Source organism: Jaculus jaculus, chromosome 4 (assembly GCF_020740685.1).
Source record: "Jaculus jaculus isolate mJacJac1 chromosome 4, mJacJac1.mat.Y.cur, whole genome shotgun sequence".
Taxonomy (NCBI): domain Eukaryota; kingdom Metazoa; phylum Chordata; class Mammalia; order Rodentia; family Dipodidae; genus Jaculus; species Jaculus jaculus.
In genome coordinates, this window is record NC_059105.1 from 161,247,349 (window position 1) to 161,260,495 (window position 13,147).

The 13,147-nt window shown below is 43.7% G+C and overlaps 1 protein-coding gene across 2 annotated transcripts in view; it reads left to right on the forward strand.

Annotated features, from left to right (window-relative positions):
* Hgd (homogentisate 1,2-dioxygenase) overlaps positions 1 to 13,147 on the forward strand; it is a 62,427-nt gene that overhangs the window by 13,708 nt on the left and 35,572 nt on the right. For both annotated transcript variants that reach the window (XM_004666842.2, XM_045147814.1), the window contains exon 4: positions 1,651 to 1,756. In XM_004666842.2, the coding sequence (XP_004666899.1) occupies positions 1,651 to 1,756 (106 nt within the window). The remainder of the gene's footprint in view (positions 1 to 1,650; positions 1,757 to 13,147) is intronic.

The following is a 13,147-nucleotide window of genomic DNA, read 5'->3' on the forward strand; positions in this document are numbered from 1 at the left end:
CTAGATCTTTCTAGATAAGATTTATTGAGGTTAGAAGAGGCCACCCCCAGCCCCAGCAGTGGACAGGACAACCTCGCTCCTACAGTAGATTATCCTGGGCAAGCAGTTCTGGTCTTCCATGGTCAGAATCGGGGTCCTTCCTCCTCCTGTGCTCTATCAGGGGTAGGGCGTCTGGGAAGACATGGGTCCCTCTTGGTGAGACTCAGTACCCCTCTAAGCTTCTACAAGTCTCTTCTCCTGGTGAACTTCAGGATCCCTTCATCAGGCTCTTGTCATTCTGAGGCAGAGAGGCCTTTGACTGAAGCCTTGATATGCATACACAGTAGAATTTAGAAACTAAAAGCAAGCAAGCCAACTCAGGCATATATACTTGTAGTCACCAAGGTTCTCCAGAGGAATGGAGCCAATGGATGAATGCGTATGACGGAAAGGTTTGTTAGCTTGGCTTGCGCATTAGGACACATAGAGAGCATGCAGTAGCTTCTCCGCATACAAGACTGGATGACTGGAAGCTTGAAGCAAAGCAACGCTGCTTTCTCCCCAGACTTCATTGTATCTGGGCCATCCAGTCTGAGGGAGGCTCTCCTCTCCCCCTCACCTAATCCTCCCAGGAAACATTTTCAGATCTACCCAGAAGCCCATCTCTTACTTGATTCCTGGTTTAATCAAGTTGACAGTCATGACTAACTACCATAATGTCATAATAAAAACATAGACATACGCTTTTATCGCTTTGGAGTACAGAAGGGTTAATTTTCAAAACTTTGTGCAATTAATGTCAAACGAAAAACATTGAAAACACTATGGGAATTATACAAAGAATTGATAGAAAACTTAGAAAGGACTACTGAACAAATGAAGCTTCTTACCTTACTCATCGTGAAGGAAGTATTTACAAGTGGGATGCTATTTTTATCTATAAATAAGATTATTAATAATAACTCATATTAGGAAAGATATGGGAGGTCAGGCACTCTTACAAATAATTAGTATGAGGAGAAAGTAGCATAATAGTTTGGCAGTTCTGTTTATTAGTATTGGAGATATCTGATGAAAGAAAATTGTTAAGTTCTGTGTCTCTAAGGAACAACCATGAAAAAATTGGAGAAGGAGCTGTTTCCCTTCCAGTGCCCTTCAAATTACTTAAATTATTTTTACCATTAGGATATATGTGTGTGTGTGTCTCTCTCTCTCCCTCTTTCTCTGTCAAATAATGTATGTATATATATATATAAAACACATATGTTCATTTTAAAGGAGAAATTAATTTTTATTTCAAAAATAATGAAGATCATCAACAATATTGTCTCAACCTATCTAGGATTGTCCTGACTCTGGAGAACACACATTAGTATTCAGATATTCCTCAAGTTACTTCTTCTTTCTTAGTAGTTGTTGGGAAAGACTATTCTTTAATTTTTGGCAGCATGTGAGTAACCAAGAGCTTCCTCTGCACAGTGAAAGGTGAACAGAGAGAAGCTAAGTTATAGACAGCAACTGGCTATTGAGAAGGGATGTTGTGCCATCGCTTCTCACATTACAGTCCCTAGCTCCCCAATTGAACCAAGTGTCTTCCTAGTGACACCTACTAAGCCAGGCTGTGCATCATTCAGAATGACTCTAAGGCTATGTGGTCTTATTTCCCCCTAGCTGGCTGTACAGGATCCTACCTTCAGTCTCTCACAAGCCCTTTGAGTCCATGGACCAAGGCCACGTCACTAACAACTGGGATGAAGTTGATCCTGATCCTAACCAGGTAACCTGGCCCTGGAAGCTGGAGCATACCACGTGGCCAAAGGTTTAAATAGAAATACTTAAATCAAGGCTTTGAAAAATCAGACTGCTTTAGAAAAGAGATGCTAGGGCTGGAGAGATGGCTTAGCAGTTAAGGCGCTTGCCTGCGAAGCCTAAGGACTCATGTTCTGCTCTCCAGATCCCAGTTAGCCAGAGGCACAAAGGGGAGGCAAGCGCAAGTTCACACATGCCCACTAGGTGGTGCAAGTATCTGACGTTTGACTGCAGTGGCTGAGGCTCTGGCCTGCCAATTCTCTCTCTAAAATTAAAAAAAAAAAAAAACCATTAAAAAAATGCTAGCATTTCTGTTTTGGGCTTACACTTGATTGGGGATTTTGAAATCTGCTGATTGTGTATGTATGTGGAAGAGGTAGCATGTTTTTTTCTGGTTTGATGCCTTGCAGACAGGGTCAGAAATGGTTCAGACTTGGTAGAAATGCCCAGGTATATTGGATGAATGAAAATTATATAAACATGTTGTGTGCTGGTATGTTTTTATTATTTATTTATTTTTTTAAAATTTTTATTAACATTTTCCATGATTATAAAATATATCCCATGGTAATTCCCTCCCTCCCCACCCTATTTTTTTTTCTTAATCTCCGAGATAGGGTCTCACTCAAGCTCAGGCTGACCTGGAACTCATTGTATAGAGATTTGGAAATCACAACTATCCTCCTACCTCTGCCTCCTGAATGCAGGGATTAAAGGTGTGCACCACCACAACCAGCTTACTTGCTTTCTCTTTCTTTCTTTCTTTTATTTTTTTTTAGAGAGAGAGAGAGAGAGAGAGAAAGAATTGGCATCCCAGGGCCTCAGCCACTGCAATCGAACTCCAGACACTTGTGCCACCTAGTGGGCATGTGCGACCTTGCACTTGCCTCATCTTTGCGCATCTGGCTTCCCGGGGTCTGGAGAGTCAAACATGGGCCCTTAGGCTTCACAGGCAAGCGCCCTAACCACTAAGCCATCTCTCCAGCCCTTTGTTTCTATTTTTAACCTAAACTTACCATAACATATAGAAACTGGACATAGTTTTTCTAAACACTTTTTATTGACAACTTCCATAGTTATAAGACAATAAACCATGATAATTTCCCCTCCCCCACTTTCCCCTTCACAAATCCATTCTCCATGATATTCCCTCTCTCTCTCAATCAGTCTCTCTTTTATTTTGACTTCATCATCTTTTCCTCCTGTTATGAGGGTCCTGCATAGGCAATACCAGGCATTGCAAAGTCATGGGTACCCAGTTCATTTTGTGTCTGGAAGACTGCGTTGTAAGCAGTCCTACCCTTCCTTTGGCTCACAGGCTTCCCACCACTTCTTCTTCACTGCACCCTGAGCCTTGGAGGGTGTGATAGAGATGTTTCAGTGCTGGATGCTCCTCTGTCACTTCTTCTCTGCACTATGGTGCCTTCTGAGTCATCCAAAAGATCACTGCCATCTGACAAGAGAAGCTTCTCTAATCCAAAAGTGGGAATAGCATTAATATATGGGTATGAACATTAAGAGAAGTGCTTACCGGGCGGTTTGGTAAGCATAATATATATATTTGGCAAGACACCAGCAGGCATTACCGCTGCCCCCTCCAGGGCTCATGACTTCCCTGTTGTGGGTTTTCAGTATCAGGTATGTATAGCTTCCTGTGGAGTGGGCCTCTAGTCCAATTAGTGAGTAGTTGCTTTTCCCCCATAACAAACATGCCACTATTGCACTCGTTGGCTCATTTGGCCTGGCTGTGCCAACTTCAGGCTTGCAGTGCCCACTGTTGTTTATCTCCACTGATGACTCCTCTCTCCCATAGGGTTGCATGCAGCATAGCTTTTTCCATCTTTCTATCATCTGGTCTACAGGGAGGAGGTTTTCAGCTCAGCTCCAGCTTGATTTCTCAGTGGCCTTGCAGCCCAAGCATATGGAGTCTTCAGCAATAGGGTCTTACCATATGTTCCTGGTGGGCAACCAAGAAGAGCCTTGGCAATGGCCTATAATTTTGGATGGCAGGGGCCATCAGAGACCTTCTTAGCCAACAATTCAATGGAAGGTATCCCATCCCTGGCACTGAAATTTTTCTTGTAACAATCTATGGCTTCTGGGTGCACCATTGTCCAAAAAAGTAGGTTTCCATATGGCCTATTCATACCCTCTTAAATTTTGATTAACCCACCCCCCTCCCTTCCTTTACTCAATCTGTTCCCCTGACCTCACTTAAGCCATTTTATCCCTAGCAATCTGTTTGTCTACTTACATATATACAATACCATTTTCTTAAGTCATCCCATCCTTTCCTTGTAGCCCCTTTCTGGTTTGCTGGCCTCTGCTACCAAGTTTCACCCTAATTCATATACAAGTATAAACATTTGTTAAAAATAAACAACTGACATACTTAAAGAGAGAACTCTGAAATCTGGTATAGGGGTGAAAGTATTGTCTGAGCTGGCTTCTCTAAGTCTTGGGATAACAGATTGCTGTAACATTCTCTCGAGACTCAGGTTATTTCCATACTCTGCTCAGCAGTTTCTTCCTCTGGTCTAGTGACAAGTGAGCTTTGCCTCTGAGAACCAGTACTATTCATATATTTTGTTTGCAGTAATAAGACAGAAGCAGGGCTGGAGAGATGGCTTAGCCCTTGAGGCATTTGCCTGCCAAGCCAAAGGACCCAGGTTCAATTCCCCAGGACCCACGTTAGCCAGAAGCACAAGGTGACACATGCATCTGGAGTTTGTTTGCAGTGGCTGGAAACCCTGGGTGCCCATACTCTCTCTCTCTATCCCTCTTTTTCTGTCAAATAAATAAACAAATAAACAGATAAAAACACAGAAGCAATACTGTAATAGGCTGGGCTCTTTGAAAGAGCAAACCTGAGAACCCAGTGTCTTTCTCTTTGTCTGAGGTTTGGGGCATGTCCCTGATGGTGGGTATATCATGCAGGATTAAAGACAGATATAGGTTGCATCCCTGACCCCACTACTTATGAGCTATGTCCTTGAGACATGATGTTTCATTTTGTAAAACATGATGACATTGGCCTTGCAATGCTGCTGTCATGATTACTGGAGCAAATAGGTGTGAACGTGCTACATGCAGTGCCCAGCACCTAGTAGTCAAAAAACCATGGCTATGGGCTGGAGATATGACTTAGAGGCTAAAGGCACTTGCCTACAAAGCCTAAGGACCCAGGTTCGATTCCCCAGGACTCACATAAGCCAGATGCACAAGGTGGTACATGTGTCTGGAGTTCGTTTGCAGTGGCTGGAGGCCCTGGTGTGCCCATTCTCTGTCTCTCTCTCTCTCTCTCTCTTCCTCCCTCCCTTTCTGTCCTTTCCTCTGCCTCTTTCTCTCAAACAAATAAGTAAAACAAAATGTTAAAAAAAAAAAAAAACATGACTGTGGTACATCCATTCTAATATAGCCTCTTAAAGGTAATACCTACAAATCTTAGAACTAGATTCAGGTAAATTTGGGTTTTTTTTTTTTTTGGCACTTTGTGCATCTGGCTTTACATGGGTACTGGGGAATCGAACCCAGGCCTTTAGGCCTTGCAAGCAAGTGCCTTTGACCACTTAGTCATCTCTCCAGCCCAACAATCTTTGTATGTGTACATAATGTCTTTTGATCACAGTCCCCTCATATTTCACTTTCTTTTGTCTCCCTTTCCTCATTTCTCTTCCACTGAATCCCTTCTTTCTAGTCTCTCTTTATATTTTGATATTTTGTATTTTTTTTTTTTTTTGCCTTCTGTTACCATTCATGCTGAAATGTCGATAGGTCCAATAAAATGCAGGTCTTGTGCAAGTAATGACAGCTGCTGTGAGGTCACAAACGTAGCAGCCACTTCCATGTCCCAAAGATAGCATTTCAAAGCACTCCTCCACATCCTCTGACCCTTACATTCTTTCCGCCTCCTTTTCTGGAATGTTCCCTGAGCACGGGGGGGGGGGGGGATAGAAATGTCTCACTTAGTACTGAGCACTCAACTGTTACTTCTTCTCAGCACTCTGGATTTTGAGTCTCCCCAGTGTTCACCACCATCTGCAAAAAGAAGCTTCTCTGACCACAGTTGAGATGAGCATTGATCTGTGGTCATGAACATAAATGTTTAAAGGACAACTCAACAGGCATAACATATCCTTCTTGGCAAACAACAATAGTAGCTTCCACCCTAGGGCCTATGACAGTATCTGTCATTGGTTTCGATCGCATTTTCAGTACCAGGTAATAAAATCCAATCAAAGAGCACGTGGTTACTCCCTAACAGTCATGCCATTATTACACCATTCAGCACATCTTACCTGGCTGGCTGTGTTGCTCACAGAGTCTACTGCTGGTTAATACTATTGATGATTTTTCATTCCCAGCAGCCTGCATAGCACTTCCCAGCATTACTGCAGCTAGGGAGCAAGGAGAAAGCTTCCAGCTCAATTTTAGCTTGATGTCTGAGTCCTGCAAACAAAGCTTTGGTGTCTTTAGCAATAGAGCCTTACCGTCTAGTCACAGATCTCTTTTCTATTGCATGTATATGTATGTTGTGTGTGTGTCCACCTCCTTTGAGACAGGTTCTTTCATTGGCCCTGATGTCACCGAATAGCTCCCCCATAGCTCAAGATGTCTCTGAACACCTTTGGACTGCAATTCAGATTGGCCCCTAAACACACCTTTGGGCTGGATCTCAAGATCTGTCCCCCAGTGACACCTCCTCCAGCCAAGGTGGGCTGGAGTCCCAACTTACAAGCTTTAGTAAAACACCTGAAAAAGCTGGGCGTGGTGGTGCACACCTTTATTCCCAGCACTTGGGAAGCAGAGGTAGGAGGATCGCCATGAGTTTGAGGCCACCCTGAGACCACATAGTGAATTATAGGTCAGCCTGGGCTAAGGCGAGACTTTATCTCAGAAGACAAACAAACAAACCCTGAGTCTATGTGGGACAGACATTTAAACTATCACACAGTCCGACAGAATACTAAAAAAGAAATATCCCTTCCTACTCTGCCAGAGTTCATTTGTAGTGGCTGGAGGCCCTGGTGTGCCCCTATTCTCATTCTCTCTCTGTCTCTCACTGTCTCCTTCTTCCTCTTTCTCTCTGTCTCAAATAAATAATTTTCTTTTTTAAAAAAAGATATGTCTCACTTAGTACTGAGCACTCAACTGTTACTTCTTCTCAGCACTTTGCGTTTTGAGTCTCCCAGTGTTCACCACCATCTGCAAAAAGAAACTCCTCTGACCACAACTAAGATTGCCTTACCAGTGTTGGGACCCCCATGATTAAGGCATGGAGAGATGAGCACCCAAGAAGCAGGAAAATGATAGAGAAAGCCACCCCTCCCCATAAATCTCTATTTATTGGGTTCAGGAGGATGTCTCAGGAAGAAGTTGATACACCCAAGTAGAGCTTGGTCTGGCCTCAGGAAGAGATCCACACACCTGGGTAAGGTGTGTGTGTGTGTGTGTGTGTGTGTGTGTGAGAGAGAGAGAGAGAGAGAGAGAGAGAGAGAGAGAGAGAGAGGGAGAGAGAGGGAGGGAGGGAGGGAGAGAGAGAGGGAGAGATCCTTTCACATTCCTGTCTTGTGAGCCTTCCCCAGCTGACTGCCTAATAAAGCTACCTGACTAGTTCCCTCTCACTGCCTTCCATTAACTGCTTCTGGTCAGGTATTTTGTTCCAGCAATGAGAGAGTAACTCCTACAGTCAGAGAGACCTTGATCCTGGCACAGACTCTTCCGCTTAGCATGTCAAAGCGCCAACAGTTCAGGTATTTCTCCTTTGAAGTTCCAAAAGTTACATCACAGATTCTCTAATTTCTCTCTTAAAGCAACATGACTGTGAAACTGTTTACAGGACTCTAGCTTCACTAGAAAATAGAAAATGGACTGGGCAGATAGCTTAGCAGTTAAGGCACTTGCCTGCAAAGCCAAAGGACCGAGGTTTGATTCCCCAGGACCCATGTAAGCCAGATGTACGAAGTGTTGTGTGCATCTGGAGTTTGTTTGCAGTGCCTAGAGGCCCTGGTGCACCCGTTCTCTCACAATCCATCTGGTTCTTTCTTTCTGTCTCTCTCTCAAATAAATAAATAAGAACTTAAAAAAGAAATAAAATAGAAAGAATGGTTCCTGTGCATTTTATAAGTACCAATTCAACATTTATCACATGCCAGTATGGGAAAGCTGAGAGAGCATTTGGATTTTTGCATTTTTGGTGTTTCTTCAGGTGGTACAGAGAATCTTCAATTCCATTTCTGGCAGTTCTTACAAGTTGAAGTACATCTCATATCAAACCAAGAAACAAAGAGATCATGAAATGAGCAAATTAGAAGAAAATTAAGCACACATGCAATTATCTCTGAAAAATCTCTAACCACCCATTAAGCATAGGACACACAATTTTGTGTGTGCTACCCCAAAATGGTAATTCCTGTGCATACTAAATTCGAGACCCGCTGAACTAGACTAAACGAAGGATTACCAGGAAAATCTGTAGGTTGATTGCAGGAATTAAAAAATTTTTTGTTCATTTTTATTTATTTATTTGAGAGCTACAGACAGAGAGAGAAAGAGGGGGAGAGAGAGAGAGAGAGAGAGAGAGAGAGAGAGAGAGGGGGGGGGAGAGAAAGAGAGAGAGAGAATGGGTGCGCCAGGGCCTCCAGCCACTGCAAATGAACTCCAGACATGTGCGCCCCCTTGTGCATCTGGCTAACGTGGGTCCTGGGGAATCGAGCCACGAACCGGGGTCCTTAGGCTTCACAGGCAAGCGCTTAACCACTAAGCCATCTCTCCAGCCTGATCGCAGGAATTTAAATCATGTGGTCCTTGAGATGACAATCAAATCACTAGTGGTAAGTGGGATGGGCCAGGGAGCTCCAGTGTCCCTGCCTGCTTACTTCAGTCACAGCAATTGCCTAAGTCTCCAAACCTTCATGTGTCTTCATTGATTTGTTGGAGGCTATGTACGCAACCATGGAGCCATATTCCTTCTTCTTCTTCTTCTTCTCCTCCCCCTCCTCCTCCTCCTCCTCCTCCTTCTTCTTCTTCTTTTTGGTTTTTCAAGTTAGGGTTTCACTCTAGCCCAGGCTGACCTGGAATTCACTATGAAGTCTCAGGGTGGCCTTGAACTCACAGCGATCCTCCTACCTCTGCCTCCCAAGTGCTGGGATTAAAGGCCTGTGCCACCACGCCTGGCAACATGTGATTTTTTTTTTTTTTTTTACTGCAAGCATAAATTACAAGCTGCACAGGTCTTTTGCTTTGCAGTTTCCCATGAACCTTTTCCCTGTTTTGAATTTCTTGAACATTTTCTATAAATGCCAGTGACCGAATGACTTTCTTCTCCAGTATCTCCCCTATGCACGTGTTCCCATATCCCTGGGAGACATGTATCTCAAAAATCCATAATACCTCTGTGAACAACAGCTACATAGGTGTAGGATACTACATCCTCCTGACCCTTGATCTTTGTCTCCTCCTGACCCTTGACCTTTGTCACCTGCCATCTGCTTTTTTGGGTTTTTCAAGGTAGGGTCTCACTCTAGCCTAGGCTGACCTGGAATTCACTATGGAGTCTCAGGGTGGCCTCGAACTCACGGCAATCCACCTACCTCTGCCTCCCAAGTGCTGGGATTAAAGGCGTGCGCCACCACACCCAGCTGCTTATTTTTTTAATGTCTGACAAACGTTTATCTTTATGTCTTGATTTTTTCCCTTTTTGACAAGTTAGTGTCTTTGTTTTTCCAATTTTATACTCCATTAACTAACCACAGAATTCTTGCATGTATTACTTTCTTCCTTTCAAAACCACTCCTGAGTACATGCTACAGATTCCTGAAAGAAGTCTGAGAAAATTATATTTAGGTGCCTATCTGACAGTTCTTCCTGGCTACAGCAGGTATGATAGATATTTCTTCACCTGGCAAGGCCCAGACCCAATACTTTCACCAGCTTCTACCAATTGCCCACATTACGCATCTCTGAGCGTTGCCCAACACTTCCTCCAGTCTAGCATTCCGCTTCACGTAGAGCATCATGGGATGGGCTATCCTCACTATCATCCCAGATGCTGTGACTCTTCTCTTGGGGAGGTTTGAATGTGAATGCATGTCCCCCAGAGCCTCGGGGACTTGTTATTAAGATTGAGCTTGCAACTCAAGTCTGCAGCAGCCCTGCCTGAGGAGATGTCATTGCAGGTGGATCTTGAGAGCCAGCCCTGCTGGGAGCACTTTGAACTCTGGCTGTTTGTGCTTACTGGTGTTGACTCTCTCTCTCTTTCTCTCTCTCCTATGGATGTATGCTGAAGGAAGACAGCTTCCTCCACCACGATGAAGCTTCTCCTGGAATCTGTCAGCCTGAAATAAACCCTCTCCTCCCATAAGCTGCTTCTGGTCAAGGGTTTGTCCCAGCGATGAGAAGGCAGCTGCAACACGTCCGCCCCCACCCCCCATGAAGTCTCCATTTTTCTCTAGTTTATGTTTAATCACTCATCTGAGAAGCCATGCAAAACTCTTGAGAGTGTCTAAATTCAGCCTACAGATATCAGTTCAATCCATTAACATTTCATAAGACACGCGCCCGACGTGGTTTACCATGTTCCTCTTCATTTGGGAAATCTCAGAATTTAATGAACAAATTACGCAACTAGTTCAACCACAAGTTTATAGATTTCCACAAGCTCTCTCGACTCAGCATTCCTCTATAGAAGCCAAAGTCTTTTAAATTTTTATTTCTGCCTGCATATGTGTGAGGATATGTCACAGCACACTTGTGGGTGTCAGAGGACAGTCTTGAGATGTCTACCTGCCTCTGCTGTAGGTGTGATGGGATCATGATGCATGTGCTACTTTGCATCTGGCTTTACGTGGGTGCTAGAGATGACCAAATTTGGGTTGGTGCAATGTTCCCTGAGCGCCAGCAGATGTAATAGACATGAGTTGTTCAGTGCTAAGCACGGGGTATTCTCTTTGGGTCATTTTCGTAAGTCTCGGATCTCCTTGCACTTCCATCTGTAAAAAGAAGTTTCTGGGCTGGGGAGATGGCTTAGTGGTTAAGGCGGTTGCCTGCAAAGCCAAAGGACCATGAATCGATTCCCAGGACCCACGTAACCCAGATGCCCAAGTTGGCACATGCGTCTGAAGTTCGTTTGCAGAGGCTAGAGCCTAGCGTGGCCATTCCCTCCATCCCCCCTGCATCTTTCTCTCTAACTCTCTCAAATAAAAAGATTTTAAAAACTTTCTCTAATCAAAAGTGAGTTCAGCATCAATTAAAGGGGATAAACACATACCTTGGGAAGGCTTTTTGATGGGCATAATGTCTCCATTTAGCCAAAGTACAGTGTATTCCTCTGAGGTCTATGACCTTCATATATATATATATATATATATATATATATATATATATATATATATATATATATATATTGCAATAAGCTTTTGACTTGGGTCTCAGTACCAGACATGAATTCCCTTCCACGGAGCAGGTCTCAGATCTAATCAGAAAGCAATTGATTATTCTTACAGTCTCTGCGCCCCTCTTGCATCTTTCCTGGCTGGTTAATTTCGTAGCTTGCAGAACCCACGGCTTGTTCAGTCTGTAGATGACTTTTCTCCCCAGCGTCTCTCATAGCTCTTTCCCGCACTGTGACAGCTAGCCAGCAGGGAGATGGTTTCCCTCTCAGTTCCTGCTTGGTAGGTCACTTTTAATGCTGTATTATAATCCAATATATTCTTAAAATAAGTCTTCTATTGGCATGCATTTAGGTTCTTTCCATTTGTACCATTATAAATCACCCATGGCTAGTTACAGTATTTGTCTACACAGCTCTCCACAGCATGAAGAGCTGACCTCTCTCTTTCCTTCCTGAATCTTTGTCCTTTCCCAAATACCATGACCTGCAAAACATGTGCTCTCCAAGGTCCTGAAGTAGACTGTCACCTCCCCCTTGTGGCTATCCCCCTCCTGGAAACGAAAGAAGTCCTCTTTTTCTTTTTTGGTTTTTGGAGGTAGGGTTTCACTCTAGGCCTGGCTGACCTGGAATACACTATGTCGTCTCGAACTCACGGCGTCTCCTCTACCTCTGCCTCCCGAGTGCAGGGGTTAATGGTGTGCGCCACGAATCCTGACGAAAGAAGTCCTCTTCTTTCCTTGTCCTTCTCTTTCCATAGTCATCTTCCCTTTCCCCTCGGGGTTTCTTCTGATGTCTCTTCCACATGGCTCATCGGTGGCTGTCTTTCCACTGTGTCTCCGTGATGTCTTTCTCTGTTAAGCGTCTGTATCAAAATCTCCTCTTCATGAAAGGGCACCAGCCATGTCCAGTCAACCTCTTGTACCCAGGACCTTATTAGCTTAGTTATTTCTCTGAGGAACTTCCCTCCTCATCCACATGCACATGAGCACACACCATACGTCACACACACCACACCACACACGTGCTCTGCACACCAATCACCAAAACAGAAAAAGAGGGGGAAAAAAAAGAGAGAGAGAGAACCTTGAAATATGTTCAGAGCTGAAGGTGTCAGAGAGAGATTGAGCAGCCAGGTAGGTGGGCTATGGCAGGAGCAAAGAGAAGTGAACATTTCCTAAAGGAAAGATTGATCTTTAGTATAAAATGCTCGATACGTAAGGACTGAGGAAGAAAAACGAACCATTGGATTTAGTGGCAATGAAGTGCTAATCTCTTAAAATATGATTATGTTTTCATGGCAGAAACTGAGCTGGGCAGAGACAAAATAGAGACAGGTTTCAAACAACTTTTCATGGTGTTTAGTTTTTTTTTTCTGTTTTATTAGTTTATTATTTATTTATTTGAGAGAGAGCACCAAGGTTCTATCTCCCACTGGGCATGGTACTACATGCCTATAATCCTAGCACTCAGGAGGCAGAAGCAGGGAGATCATGAGTTTGAGGCTAACCTAGACTTTCAGTTGAGACCCTATCTCAAAAATGGAGGGAATAAGCGGCTGGAGAGATGGCTTAGTGGTTAAGCGCTTGCTTGTGAAGCCTAAGGACCACGGTTCAAGGCTTGATTCCCCAGGACCCATGTAAGCCAGATGCACAAGGTGGAGCGTGCATCTGGAATTCGTTTGCAGTGGCTGGAGGCCCTGGTGCACCCATTCTCTCTCTTTCTCTCTGATAAATAAATAAAAATAAACAAATTTTTTAAGTGGAATGAATAAAAATAATGTACAGTATATATATCTTTTCATTTATGTGTGAGTATGAAAATATTACAATGAAACATTATTTTGTGTTCTGACTATAAATAAAATAAAAACTGGGCTGGAGAGATGGCTCAGTGGTTAGCACTTGCCTGTGAAGCCTAGAGACCCCAGTTTGAGGCTAGATTCACCAGGATCCACTTTAGCCAGATGCA